General features: G+C 39.3%; 1 protein-coding gene and 1 long non-coding RNA gene across 2 annotated transcripts; both read right to left on the bottom strand.

Moving 5' to 3' along the window:
* Positions 1-2,517: 2,517 nt before the first annotated feature.
* Positions 2,518-7,057, bottom strand: LOC118114248 (protein NDRG1). The gene is made up of 12 exons (XM_035164584.2): positions 6,813-7,057; positions 6,301-6,406; positions 5,881-6,001; positions 5,713-5,775; positions 5,567-5,627; positions 5,132-5,218; positions 4,876-4,932; positions 4,381-4,547; positions 4,054-4,153; positions 3,861-3,896; positions 3,704-3,755; positions 2,518-3,472 (listed from the first exon to the last, which is right to left on the bottom strand). Exons 1-12 carry the CDS (start codon positions 6,855-6,857, stop codon positions 3,240-3,242), a joined length of 1,128 nt encoding a protein of 375 aa, XP_035020475.1. The 5' UTR covers positions 6,858-7,057; the 3' UTR covers positions 2,518-3,239.
* A 1,415-nt stretch (positions 7,058-8,472) lies between these two features.
* LOC118114251 lies at positions 8,473-14,999 on the bottom strand. The gene is made up of 2 exons (XR_004697434.2): positions 12,681-14,999; positions 8,473-9,991 (listed from the first exon to the last, which is right to left on the bottom strand). It is a non-coding gene; the product is annotated as an uncharacterized LOC118114251 (long non-coding RNA).
* Between the last annotated feature and the right edge of the window lie 81 nt (positions 15,000-15,080).

Genomic DNA, 15,080 nt, shown 5'->3' with positions numbered 1-15,080 from the left:
GAACCCTGACGCCACCGCTGCTGCACAAAGAGCTGTTCACCTGTTTATTCAAAGTTCTCGGTGAAGCTCGACTCAGTAGTACAATGAACTGTAGAATCAGGTGTCGCCGTTGCATGAATTCAACCATTGTCGTAAACACGTTGTTGACGCAATCGACTACGTTATTTGATGAGTTTCAACATGATGCAAAGCGCTGGCCACCTATTTATTCAATATTTACGTATCCCGTTTCCAAATCACACCAAATTTGACAGTGCACTTCCTTGAGCTGATAAGATGAACAGTTTTTGAGAAACATGTGCCACATACAGACAGACTGAGATTTCGGGGGTGGTTAGTTTGATATTGTCATCAATCAAACACAGTGACAGAATGCATCACTATTTTGGCCCTGAATTTCATACACCTCCTTTAATAAACCATCTAAAAGCAAAAATCTCATCAAATGTGGGCCTGTGATCTAATTTATGTAAGTTTAGGATGTGTACAAGTTCGAGAACCACTAGTTTACTGGGCCCCATTGAGAAATAATGCTCCTCTGAAAACATGAATAACTAAAGTAACACTCAGTGAAGCGCTTATGCATGCAAAGGCCCAACAGTCCCCTTAGATTCAATCAAGCTGCCCCAGATTTCACACACTCAGAAATTAGTCCCCTAAACATGCCTGATTGTTTCATCAAGATCCATTAATTATTCCCTGGGAAATTAATGGAAATGTCCCCCCCCCCAAAAAAACTATCTCACAATGTTAAAGAAAGTGATAAGAAACTCCAGATTTGCTCCCTTATTCGGAACTGTACCAAAATGTAATGGTTTCATTCCTGACCAAAACCACATCCTTCCACCAAGTTTCGGTGTAATCCGTCCTGTAGTGTTTGCGTAATCTTTGTTCCCAAACAAACATACCAACGGACAAACAAACTGATAGGGGTCAAAACGTAACCTCCTTGGTGGATGAGGAATTTTTCCGATTTGTGTCTCATGAGAGAACATGAGGGCGTCAGGGGCAGGATTCTTTGGATGGTCTGAAAGTAAAACTGTCACTGCCACCATCATACTTACAAATTATTATTTATAATAATGGCTGTTTGCCTCATTGGTGATGCTGTTGAATAAAAAGTTGTGTAAACTGAGTTGCAGGTAGTGATCTAAAGTGCCTGCCTCTAGGTTTCGGAGGGGGGACGCTAACAAAACAGTCATTATCTCACTGTGTAACACTCTGCTGGGTGAAGCTGAACTTAAATTCCTCTCCACTTTTTCCATTTCACTTTAGGTGAGCGATCGGTGTTCTGGCTGAGTTCCACCTTACAAAAGTTCTTCTAATGCAGATGGGAATTTGCAGGATTTTGTGTTTCTCTAGCCCAATGCACCACAGCACAGAGATTAAAGAGGAAACAGATGATACATGTAGGAACCAACTGTCGTATACTAGAGCTGATGTCTCGTGTTTAAATGAAATCTTTAGAGATTTCTGTCATGCATAATTCATCACAGTATCATAATGTAAGCCAAACAATAGAGGCTTTGAAATCAAAATGCAACCCCCCACCCTACACACACAAAGAGAGAGAGAGAGAGAGACACACACACAATCGTAAAAACGAAATAATTGTGATTTTGATGACTGCCATCGTACTGTCTTGTGTCTGTGTCTCCACTGTCTCATAGTCACAACACCAAAACAATCCATCTACACACACTCCCACCTACACACGCACTACATTTATGCATGCATCTAATATCCACACACACACACACAAATGCATGCAGACACACACACTCAATCCAGAGATTATTTCTATCCACTCAGAAAAGTGATGATGGTGCGAGGGAGGGTCACACTTAGGTGGATTAAAACTCTTGGCCCCAGAGTTGCATCGTATCCTCTGGGTCACCGGTATACCTCACAAATACATTATGCATCTGGCAGTCACACAGTTTGGCAGCTGACGGGGAAAACGTATTACAGTTAGTGTGAATTCAGTCCGTTCTATAATATCAAACTGCATGGGAGAAAGAAGAATAAGTCAATCAAACCTGATCCAGTTGCAGCCCCTCCTCCAGTAATACTCTATGCAGTAAAACTTCACTGTATACTGTTGGTAAAGAGGTGATGCCTTTCAACGACTGAATTGACGAGTAGTAATGCTGTGCTCACAGAATTCTGTAGTGTTTTCATTAAGGAATGATTCCTGTCCTAAATTATTTATATGTCTAAAGCCTCAGGGACCCTGCACATTATACACAAAAATAATAATTATACATCGCACTTCTAACTGAAAGGAGGAGGGTATATAAGATCCATTAAAAAAAACTGTGATGCTGGACAAAAGTTGTATTTGCAACCAAACCAGTGTGATGTGAATGCAACGGTAAAACCAATGCAACGTCTTCATAACCTGACCCAGTAAACCCAAGATGTTCATAGAAAAACCACGGAGGAGATCAGAGAGCTCCACCTAGTGGTTATAACACAGAAGTACAATCTTCAATCACTGAAAGCTGCAAGTACATGTATTTTGTTTACCTTAAAATGTTTTATCACTAATAGAGACAAGAAATACTCACATCAAATCATTTGTTTTGTAACATATGTAACATATCATCATATTAACTATATAAATGTATATAACTCACTGGAACACTGAAAGCAGGTCCAATTTAAATCATTATTGTGAACTACAATAATGTTATACACAGCTGTCACTGTTGCATACAATCAATATACATCTCAGCAGTTATGAATGTACAGTTTTCACACTGGCAAATACTTAATCTTTACATATTTCTATTATTCATGACAAAGAAGTACACATTTGCGTTAGCCTGAGGATTCATTCTTTAAAGAATACATTTCCACTTTTATGTTTACCACATGTAGTGTGTATCATTGTATTCATCAGACAGTGCTGAAGCTTGCAGGTCAGGGTCAAAGGGGAAAGTGGTAAAAAGTCGACAAATAGAAGGATATGAGCAGGGAAAGAGAGGAAAACATTGAGTAAAGAAGAAGACAGTAGAGGTAGACGTACAGAGTAGAGAGCAGAGAGGAGGGATGGAGAAAAGTCACATGGAGGTATGACCTGTGACCCTTCAGCCAGAGATAGTGCAGATAAAAGGGCATTACTGAATGAAGAGGGGTATCAATGGGAAAGTGAAGACAGAACATAGGTTCAAGATGGATAGTTACAATGAGGTATAATTTGAATTAAGTGCAAGGGATTTAGGGCCCTGTGTGCTCTAACATGCCACTTCAGTGGACTTTGAGACGCTGTGGCTCAAATTATTGATGGGAACACTCTCCATGGAGCCGTCGGTGTGTGAGCGCCCGCGCTTGTCCTCGGTGCCCTGCGAGTGTGTCTGGCCTCGCTGCAAATCGTTGGTGTGTGAGCGGCTCCGGGAGCCATCGAAGGACGAGATGCTGGAGCTGGATGCCGTCCGGGAGCGGAGTCTGGTCATACTGGCACTGGACACTGGAGGTGGAGGAGAGACATGTTGGCAATATAATTTGCATCTGCCTTCCATGGGTTTTAATTGGTTCAATTCCACCAAAAGTAAATTAAGTCAACTGAACTAAACTTTAAGAACTAAATACCCATGGTGGGGTAAGGATAAGTGATGTAGTGATTGGTTTGAATCAAATCACATCAAAAGAAATTATCACCTGCAGAGAATTTAGGATTAAAATGGTTACAGTTACTCACAGTATCCCATGCCCTGGATGAAATATTTGAAGGCTTCAGTCACTTTGGCTGGCTGTGGAGAGAAAGATGAAAAGTGTTAAACACATTTACAGCCTGTCCGATGTGGAGATTCTACAGTGTTGTCAGATGTAGCGGCCCATGAAATGTCACAGCCTACCTGTTCCACATGAGGAAGTCCTCCACAATCCGACATCTGGAAGAGCAGATCACAAACACGTGTCAACTTGTTTTTTTTTGTTTCACTACGGTACAAGTTGTTTCAATAACAGATCAGTATAAGTTATTTATTTTTGTTTTGTTTTCTAATTCTTTGGTTGTTTGTTTCATGTTTGAATCAGTCGCCTGGTCACCTTGAGCAGTGTGGTCTTGGTGGGGTTGAGTTTTGAGTTGCAGTCGACCACAGGCTCCACAACGGGAGAGTTATCTCCTACAATCAGCAGAGTGGAGCACCTGTCAAACAACAGATAGACACGCGTTATATAGACAGAGAAGGTAAAGACACATGGTTTGACTGAGCTGAACATATAACAGAACGTGGACTATTTTTTATTTGTGAAGATGGAACTTGCTGGGTGCATCTAATTCCACAAACTGCTCCCATTTAAACTTTTTTTTACACAAAAAGCAATTGCTTTTAACAATAAATTCAAACGTGTAAGAAATAATTTCGAACTCACTTGAGTGTCCTGACGTTGATGGTTCCCCCAGGAACAGGCCTCTCCACATCCAGGGCGTTGCGGCTGTTGTAGGAGCGGAAGAACTGACTCACGTTGGACTGGTTCATTGTTGTCGTGATGTGGTGACGGTACGTAGCGATGAGGTCGTGGTTGGTCTGGATCTCCTCCTGAAAAATCAGTTTAAAAGTAAGACTCAGAAAGTCTGTGTCCCACATGTAATGTGACGATCAAGGACCAAAACTGCCAAAATTAAAAATAAATAAATAAATGTAAAATACATTAATAGCCCTTTTCATCAACAAACTGTATTTGTTTTTTAATCTAATCAAGTAATCTATCTATTTATATATTATTGAATTATTTATTTTATTTTATTTTGGCAGGTTCGGTCATCCTTATGAAACATAATGAATATTCGACCAAGGTTTTATTTCCATGTATGTTTCCACCTGTTGTCATGGTAATGGGACCCAGTCATTACAGAGGAGGCCTTACCGTTCCAAACAAGTGTGAGATAATTGTGTCTGGGAGAGTGTGGGTCCATTCAGTGATCTATAAGGCACAACAGCAAATACACACAATTACACAAAATCTGGATAAATACAGGAATCACTTAACACTGAAGTATAACAATCAATATAGATGATCTATTAATATCAGTATTATATGAATATAGATTTATGAAGTAGATGTTGGTCTATATTCAGCATGCAGGACAGGTGATCTACACACACACACACACATTGTTTACCTTGGTTGCAACAGAATCCATCATTCCTTCTGCGTTGGGGTTGATGTTGATCAGAAGTAATCCATCCACCAGATCAGGATGATTTAGCTGCACATACATGGACGCCCACAAGTCAGCTCATGTATTATTTTCTTACAGTTATGAATGTGTATGCTGCCATGTTACTTTTTGACTGACATATCACATCTTAGATTGCCACAGTTTTTTAAATCAGGTTTTATCTGTTTCTACCTATGGAAAACATTTGTTTAAAGTGAGCTGTATAGCTCGGTATTGGAGTTCTGGCGTAGATCTGTAATATGGACAATAGTAAGAAGCATAACCATGTGGAGATGTGTACTGACAAGGGTAGAGATTCAAATTGTATATTTTGCAAATAAGGTGTCAGATTGTGTTCTCTCAGTGCCTCAAGTTGAAATAGGATTTCGGACTCACAGCGAATTTAGCCAGGATGTAGGCTCCTGCTCCGACTCCAAATCCAATCACACTTCGCAACCTACAGACAGTCAGAAGGTCAAAGGGCTCATCAGACAACTGCCATTGGTTCATTTAAAGGAGAGCCCAAACTAAATGGGTCTTACCCAAAGTGTTTGAGGACAGCGGGCAGTGCTTCAGACAGCTGGTCCACGGTCGGGTAGGTATACCTGAGAGATCAAAAATAATGATAATGAATTATCAAATTTAACTTTCAAATTCATATCAAATAATGGTTTAATGAATGCCTTAAATACAAGAGACAGTCTCCTTACGAAGCAGGGAGAGTTTTGGCCCCCTCATGTTGTCCTGGTGCTTCAACGTGACAAACAGGAAAGTGTCCGATGATTTCCTGCATGTCCTCGTGGCTGAAGAGAGTCTCAAAGCAGGTCTTATCTACAGGAAGTGAAAAACAGAAAAACAAAACAATTATTGAGTGAACTGTTAACATACAAAATTAAAGTAAGTGTGAATGAGTGTATACATAATTGAAAATGTAGTTGAATCCTGAATTACAGTAAAATGCACGAATACCATTGGAAATCTAGTTTATGAGATTAATGATATAAACACAACCGTGTCATAATAATAAATCAGATATTGTACCTATGTTATGACAATCTTAGCTTGTATATGTTTTTATAAAACTGCGTGTGTTAGTGTTTCATCATCAGGTAAAGAGGTATAAGACTTACAGTTCAGTCCGACATCGTGAAAGGTCAGGATGACGGGACGGCTTGCCCTGGGCGTCCCTGTCATGACGCAGTGGACATTTCCAAACAGAGTCTCCACATGCTCCTCCTAAAATGAAAACCAAATTTATATATCAGTATATATCAGTTTGTATTGTCCACTGGTCCATTGTGCTTCTGCCCTGTACAAATTGTTGAAAAGCATGAATATATAATATTTTCTGCACAGTCTCTGCATTTGTATTATTGTATGACTGTGTTTACATGAGCAACATTTTGTTAAATACAAATGAAATGATGTATAAGTAGGAAATTTTGCTGATTATTTTAAGAAAAATGAATTTTTCACTGTGATTTTTATGCAATCCTTTTAACAAACCAGATCCTGATGTTGACACCTAACTGTGTGACCTGTGGTTTCTGTATCAACGCAGACCAAAAACCTTGTGTCATCCAGCTAGAAATACTTTTTGCTTTAGAGCTACAGCAGTGAATCAGCTCTCTGTGATACTCACTCTGATCTGGGTCTCGAAGACAGAGTCGCACTCGTTCTCCTCCATGGCTGCTGATGCAGAGCGGATGACAATAGAAGGCAGAGGTCGTCTGTGTACAGTGGATTTATGATCCTTCACTTCCCCTAGATTCCTGAATCAAATTAATTTGTCTCCTCGCTTGTATTCTTGGACCTCGACAGTCCTGTAGTAAGACACAATTTGATAGTGTCGACGGTGCAGTACAGTAAATGTGTGACGGATTACATGTTTGAGCTGGTTTATATATCCTGTGACACTGATCTGTCTCTAAGCCCTAACGCCAATCTCTTCCAGGTTTAATCTGACCTCAGGCTGCTGCATTCCCACAGAGACATCACTGGATTTCTGCAGGGAATTAGCAAGATTACAGACCACATCTATCTGCACAAAAACAAAAACGTCACTGTGCCGTGTTCATGCACCTTGATGTATTTTGATAAAAACAATATTCATCTGTAATGATTCCCCACAGTACTAGAGTTGTGTTTATGACATTTGTTTCCATCTATTAAACTTCTTAACATTAAAATAGTCTTCGAACACCACATTTGTCTTTTGGATAGAAATGGGAATGTATGGAAAGCGAGCAAACTGTTGCTCTGTAGTAGAATACGTCTGACGTTTCTTGGAATATGCTTAACACCAAAATTCCCGAGTAAAGCTGGTCATGTTTTGCTGCAGCGCATCAGGGGGAATCAAACGCACCTTCTGCCAAACCAGGAGCAGGTCAGCTGCCTAATCTCAGCATGCCATCTGTTCCTCACAGCAAGACACTCTGCTCCGGTGTCTCAGTAACCTTGACCCTCCTAATAAACAAGGTATATCAACTTAATCTGAATACTGCCCTGAACATGTCTGTCATGTAGTTCTTACTCAGCACTTTACAGCTAGTGTGAACTCCTGCAGCTTACATAACATAAACAAAACAACAAACAGGTTAGTGAGTGTGACTTTGAAAAGGTTAATGCAAGGGTTGGTCTGAGAGCAGTGTTCATTATTTACATCTCATTTAGTTTTTAAAGTGAGTTTTCAAAATGATAGATATTTGAGCATTCAACCTGCCATTGGTGTATGGACTTGAACCAGTGATGAAAAAGAAGTAAAGGTGATTAATATATAGACAAATTCAAAATGCCAAGAATAACCTTGGGGCATTTTTTTTTTTTCAGGTTTAAACTGTACTTTTACAAAATCTAACAAGTTAGATATCAGAAGAAATTAAGATCACGTGAATATGGGGATTTCTGTTTCTAAAGTCAGTCACAATACCAGTTTGCATGAGAATGTTTCACAGCCTATTGAGTGGACGTTCTAACAGATACAAACACAGTTACACCTCCTCATTAACACTGTGTATTACTGTCAAATCTATAGCAATGAAGCGACAATTTGAAAATAAAATATTAAATCTATATCAAAAAGATATATTTCTTTTTCTGGGGTCACTTTAAAGGAAGTTTCATATTGAATTCTCATATACAAATCTAATAATCATTTCACTGTGTGGCCATCATTTTCTCAACAAATTGTAAAATTAGGGGGACATTTTAATTAAATTAAATAAGTGGCTGACAGGGACAACAGATTTTTTCTTTTTTTGCACTTTACCTCTAAGGTAATAGAACATGGTCTTTCTCTCATGATGGCAAAGGGTAAAAGATTTATTGATTAAAAAAATTATGAGTATATAAGTGTTTTCCTTAATGTAGTTTGGGGATGAACAAAACAAAGAATCCTTTACACTGTGAATATCAGCATACATCCGATGCACACTATGAGGCTGAAGGCTACATTGACATAAAGGATATCCCCAACATTAATAACTTTAAATGTGCAGTGGGGTTCCACACAGTAGCAGGCAGACTACACAGCGGACAGCTGGCTGAAAGGAAACACAGCAGACCAAGATGTAACGCCACAACAACCCAGAACACACACTTCTAGATGAGAGCTCTGTGTGTGTAATCCATTTAGCGATGGCTGAAGAGCAGAGGGTGGCAGATGGGTCTTACTCAGCCTCGCGTCAGTCTGAAGCCATTTTAACATCATACTAACCCCCGACTAAGCTCTGGCCTGCTAACCTATTTCAGCACTGACTGCTCGCTTATCTTTCTGGGTGTGTGTGGTGAAAACAATTGTTTCAAATGATCAAAACACTGGTTACAGAGAGCAGTAGGAGTAAGCAACATAATTAACATAGTATGATAAAACATATAATACATCATATAGCACTTTTTTTCCTTGCTTATGCAAAAAACACTACAAGCCGATATATTGATACAAATACCTGTCTAATACAACAACAGTTCATGAAACCATCTTCTCAGTCTATTAACTCTCAACATTTCAAACCATATTCAACATGTCTGCAGTTTAAATTCCTGCTAATTCAATAGTCACAAAACAGGTTAAACACATTCTACCGTCCACACTGACAATACTTATTCTTTTTTATTACTTAAAAGAGTCATATTTTGAACTCAATACTACTGTGAACTCACCTCTCGATAGGAGACACACATTTGAGGCATTTGAGTAAGGAGGGGCTCAAAATCTAAACAATATTAACTGCACACTCTAACACTTGGTATATGAAATGGTATATGAGCATGTGAATGAAAGTTTATGTAGTATCCATATGTATTGAAAGACACAGACTACTAAGAACATTTAATGACTTTTTCATCCAAGCATAATTCATTTTATTGTTTTGTGTTGTGTTGGGATTTTCATATTGTGACGTGTCAAAATGTCTCAAATGAAGAAGACTAGATGGGATTCTGTGATTTAACCTAAATTTAGGCAGATAAGAAACAATACATCAACTTACATCAGACAGTATTCAGAATCTTCTTTCACAAATGTCAAATTGCCAATAAGAAATAACACAGAACACATGTATCGTAGGTCATAACAGTAAAGTGTTGTAGTGAAAGTAAAATTAGCAGTATGTTAATTTGCAATTCAAAGCTCTAAATAAGCTACAATTTTACCTGGAATAAATGCAACTCAATCCCTTTTTTTGGTCTGGAGAAGAAAATCCCAATGTCACTCAAGCTTGTAGCACACTTTGCACCTTTGTGTCGGTTCAAGGTTTTGTCCACTAGATGGAGTGTGATGTCCTCCTTCTGGATGCAGCAGTGTGGAAACCTGTACACGGTCTGTGGAGGCAACAGGCAGCTTGAAGGTCAGAAGTTCATCCCACTGTTTTGTTTTTCATCTGATAAAGTTTAGTTTTCACATTATTTTGGTTCAGTAAAAGTTTGTTCTTTTATTTCTGATATGTGCACTCAAGCCTTATCAGCTGACCAAATGATTCTTGTCTGAATGAGTAACATGAGCTTCTCATAAAGTATTGTAAGACAGATCCCATTTGTCATTTTCATTCTGTTGAGTGTTCAAATGGGGTTTATCTATTATTTATGTGAATTAGCATTTATTTTTGTGCGTATACTTTCGCATACATAAAATATATTGGGGCACAATAATTAAGGAAATCATTTGGAGGTTGATTGTTTCATCATGAAAGCCCATGTGGGTGTGTTTGTTCCAGAACAGAAGGGATGGACAGTGAGATGGAAAGTGACCGGTAAAAGCCAGAAATCACAGCATATGGTGAAATGATCATTGAGTGATCGTTGACTGTGATTTACAGATATTGAAAAAAATAACCTCAAATATAACCTCCTACACGTGTTATGCACAGAATGTGTTGTGAGTCTGAATGCATCTCATTTGTTTCTGTAAAACCAGTTTCACGAGGACACATGTCTCACACTTGTTTACTTTTGTTTTTCATTCTCTTACTGTAATGTCTCGACATACACATATATACACATATATAACATAACTGGTATTATAAAGTTGTATTTTCATACTGACAACTGGTTGTCATGGTAACTCTTCAGCCTGCAGGTGAAAGTCCTGAAGTCCGACTCTCAGCTTTCAAAACTGTCTAATTATAAACCCAGCAGCTGCTGCTGTTTGCCACATGCTTGACTGTGTCTGCGTGTGTGTACGTGTGTGTGTGTGTGTGTGTATGTTAGAAGGTATACGTAGGACTTTCCTCTGAACCTCATTCTGTGTACGTGAACATATGTGAGTTGTATAATCATGTTTTTTATGGTGTGTGCATGTTTATGTGCAAAAACACATGGGGCCTTTCCATGACTCCTTTTATAGTGCGTTTTGGTGTAAGTGTATGTGGGGACAGATTTAGTTACACACTTCTGATGCAAAGGTTTGATGCCTTGGACAGTTTTTTAAAAGCAATAAATCCATCAATCTGGATCAGGTCAAGCAATAATGTTTTTTTTTTTTCTCAGTTTCATTTTGATTAATTTATGACACCGTAAAAGATGAAGCCATCTCATTGTTTACAATTTAAAAAAAACAAAACTGTTTATTAAATTTAATGTCACGCAATCTTCTTGCAACCCTTCAGATTTCACTTTTATTAGAACGGCTCAAAACAGGAAGCCCGTGATCGATTGTCTAAAACTCCGCAGAGTTCGCTGTTTCCTCTCCAACATCTAGTCCTGGCCAATGAGAAGCTTCGTTTCTCAGCACAGTGATGCAACTGATAGGCTACTATATTACGTCCACTAAACGTATGTATAATATATGCCGTTGTGTGATTATGTGCTTTTCAGAGGTCCCCCATATTTTCAAGTCATGATTAAACATGATGTCATCTTACTTTGTAAAAGATAAAACTGATTGGAGTGACTGTGCTTCCCTTTCATATTTGGTTTCTTCCTTGTTTGCTCAGGGAATTACATAGTATTTCACACTGCTGCATGAGCAGAGCGCCCGAGGGACTGAATTACAAAATGAGAGAGGGAGGGGGATGCACAGCGTAGTTGTATATATCAACATGGTAAATGAGTGTAATTTACACTCCCACTTTATTTATTCATCAGGAATGAATGACACAGGACCAAACTAGTGGTCAGTTGTCAGAGGATTAACCTCTTTCCTGAGTAGTTTGCAGATAAACATGGATTATCAGTAATAGTTTACCAGCGATAATTATTCTCGAATAATAAAGTAATTTCTATGTGTAGTGTCAGCAGTATTTTAAACGTATGGCTGTCGTATAAGCACTAGTAGCTGTTGTAGGTCATGGTTATACCATATATTTTAGTTATATCACTTTAGGTCAGCCCTTCTCTTCAGTAGAGGCTATGTTTGTTTTCATCAGACACAAATACAACAGGGACAGGCAAGATGTTACTGAACCCGATTAGCCCTGGTGGTTAGGTGATAGGTGGTGGAAATAGCACCAGACATTGCATAATGTCAAGAATAGCTTACCAAGAAGAATCTACTTCCACAACAACATTTATTCAATCATTAACCTAGATATGCACATTCATGCCCAGTTTTAAGTCTATTTATTTATGCATATTTATCTTATTTTCCTCCAACAACTCAGAGTCGGGCAGTTCATGGCTTTTCTGTCATAAACACTGATATTTATTTATCACTAAATGACTAAAATATTATCATAGGTATTCAGGGCTGGAACAGTGAATGATTGTATATTTTCTGCATGTCCAAATGCAACACATTACGCTATATTTTAAAATGAAAAACTCACTTTCACTGACGCCTGCAGATGCACAAACACTGACAAGATATGAAGTGAAGGAGAAGTTTGGCTTGACTCAAGATCAAATGAGGTAAAGTGCTGTGGTCATATATTGCATCCGTTCTATCGCTGATGCTGTGATTTAGGAGATATTACCCAGAGAGAGGTTTGATATGAGAAAACAAGGCAGTGAATGATCTCATCACTGTGACTTTAATCCAACTCTGGCAGGAAGTTTGATAACGATTCATAATTACCACGTTCATCACCCTCAGCAAAGTGTTTGGTTTGTATAAAAAAAAAGGACTGAGCACTTCCTTGGCATTTCCTTGTGGTTGTGGTAGAAAGGGTTCAGAGTCTTTGCAGGTCATTCCACTGCTTACATGAGTGTGGGAGTGAGTCCACAGCCAAGGCCCAAGCTGGCCTCCTTTAGGCTCCTCAAAAAAAAGCACAAGACTGCCAGCTGAGGGATGACCTACACGGTGGCAGCTCACATTTCCAGAAGCCATTGCAGCAACCATGTTTAGGCCGGTGCGCTGCCATTTGTAAGCTCAAAACAGATGGTCACATGGTGCTGGAGCAGACTGTTCCTCCAGAGGATCAGAGAGGAGAAGAAGCCCTGAGTGGAACATGAGAGCTTAACTTCTGGGAAACAATGATGACATGGAGGTGGCCACGATGTCTCAGTTGTATAATTAGTGTGTACACCGGAGGAGTGTTGGAATACAGATGCTTTTTAAGGGTCCCAAGCATTACTGCAGACCACCTGATCCGACATGGGCCACTGGCCAAATATAAAAAAGTTGTCACAACGTCTTCAAACTGTGACTATGGATGTCTGGACTGAGCAAAACAACGTGTTTGGTATCCAGAAAAATACAGTTCGGTTTCAAGTCAATTCATTTTCAGAGTTGTGATGATGCAGATCAATTTCATAACATTTCAGAATTACCGCTATGGTTATATAGAACAAGCCAATAACCCAGGGCTGCAGACAATTAACAAATGAAGTCTATCATATTGTAGTTCAAAACCAGCTCATTTCAGGGATGAATTCAAATCCCAATTCAAATTTAAATTCAAATTTGAAATTTGAATACCGAGGTTTTAAATAGCTGAAATTAAAATCAAAAAATGGTGGAAAAGTTTTGAACTTTTACAAAAAACGTTAAACATCCATTAGCCATACCGCTTATCCTTTGAGGGTCATGCTGTCCTGCGACGAGAGCATGAGTAAACCCTGGAAAGGTCGCCAGCATACTGCAGGGCCAAGTAACCAGAGAAAACCCACACAGACACGGGGGGAACATGTAAACATCACACAGAAAGGTCTCAATCCGGGAACCTTCTTGCGTTGAGGCGACAGGGCTAACCACTCATCACCCTATTAAAACTATAAACCCCATTTTTTTGATATTTCGACAAACTGATCACCTGTATGATACAGTGCTTTTAGATAAGTAAACCTAATGATTGTATCTATAACTCAATATTTGACCTATTGTTGTATTTTGTGCTCCAGTGAACATGTTCTGTCCCTATCACATTTAAAAAGTTGTGAAATGTGCCATTTCACTTCTATGTCACTCAACAAGGCAAAGCTGAGTCATCTGTCTCTCCATCTTATATTTTCTTCTTGCTGGAGGTCTTTATCTGTCACTTTCTGTTTGGAACTTGCTAATCACCACTCGTGTCTATATTTATGCTTATTATCACAATAAAAAAAAAGGGCGACAGGTCACCACAATGAAAATCAGCTGGATAACACGGGAACATGATACAGCAGCCAAACATTTGGCACCGTGAATGCAGCGAACACGCAGCTGCAGCCCTGAAAGCCAAAACACACACACACACACACAAAGTAAGTCTAAGCAGAGATATGATCATTACAATTGTAATGCAATGAACTTGAAAAGTGTTCAAATAGCACAGCAGCTAATTATAACCATGTTTTAAAGCTGTGCACATAGATAAACAGTCACGTTAGCTCCAGCTCAAAGTGATTGATAGTCAGGTGAGGCCCCAGCGTGTTCAGCTTTAAAAGGTCTGTGCCTGCCTTGTGACTCTCTGGAGTCACGTAACCTGGTAAACACTCTGGATGAAGACAACTTGTACATGAATCCTAAAACCTAAAAAGAAATCTGAGTTGCATGGATTTATTGAAAACAACAACAACAACAACCTGCCTCTGTGTGATTTGGTTAAAAAAAAAAGTGTTTTTATTTTGTGTTTCTGGATGAACACAGTGACCGACAGCCTGCGGATCTACACTGGGGGGGTTGGCTGCAGGGGAACAAAGAACCAGGTACTATTGTCAGTCAAGGAGAAAGTTAATTCCGTGAACTGAGGCTCAAAGCGTTCGACTTGTCCAATCTGTCTGCCAGCTCTGAGGACCATCTATTTTTAGTGTTTCAGGGAGGGGAGGAGGGGAGAGAGAGGGGAGAGAGAGGGGGAGGCGAGAAAAACAAGAGAAGTTCCAGACAGACGTTCACGAGAACAACAAATGGATCCAAAGAAAATGGACGAAAACACTGATCTGCATTTATATGTCAATGTGAACTGTATCATTTGGTTAGACCTCACAATTATCAGTCTGTAGGAAGCGGTGAGGAGAAGGGAGGAGGAGGAAGAAGAGGGAGCAGCACCTCTTATTT

Source organism: Hippoglossus stenolepis, chromosome 8 (assembly GCF_022539355.2).
Source record: "Hippoglossus stenolepis isolate QCI-W04-F060 chromosome 8, HSTE1.2, whole genome shotgun sequence".
NCBI classification, from domain to species: domain Eukaryota; kingdom Metazoa; phylum Chordata; class Actinopteri; order Pleuronectiformes; family Pleuronectidae; genus Hippoglossus; species Hippoglossus stenolepis.
Note: the sequence above shows the minus strand (reverse complement) of the source record. Positions and strands in the feature narration are given on the sequence as shown.

What these genes read in the sequence shown, in the direction of transcription:
- LOC118114248 (XM_035164584.2), bottom strand. Translation starts at nt 6,857, where the DNA reads ATGGAGGAGAACGAGTGCGACTCTGTCTTCGAGACCCAGATCAGA. An exon ending in GCTGTCCTCAAACACTTTGG is followed by an intron (nt 5,628 to 5,712) that starts GTAAGACCCATT and finishes GACTGTCTGTAG; the next exon opens with GTTGCGAAGTGTGATTGGAT. An exon ending in TCTCACACTTGTTTGGAACG is followed by an intron (nt 4,548 to 4,875) that starts GTAAGGCCTCCT and finishes CTGATTTTTCAG; the next exon opens with GAGGAGATCCAGACCAACCA.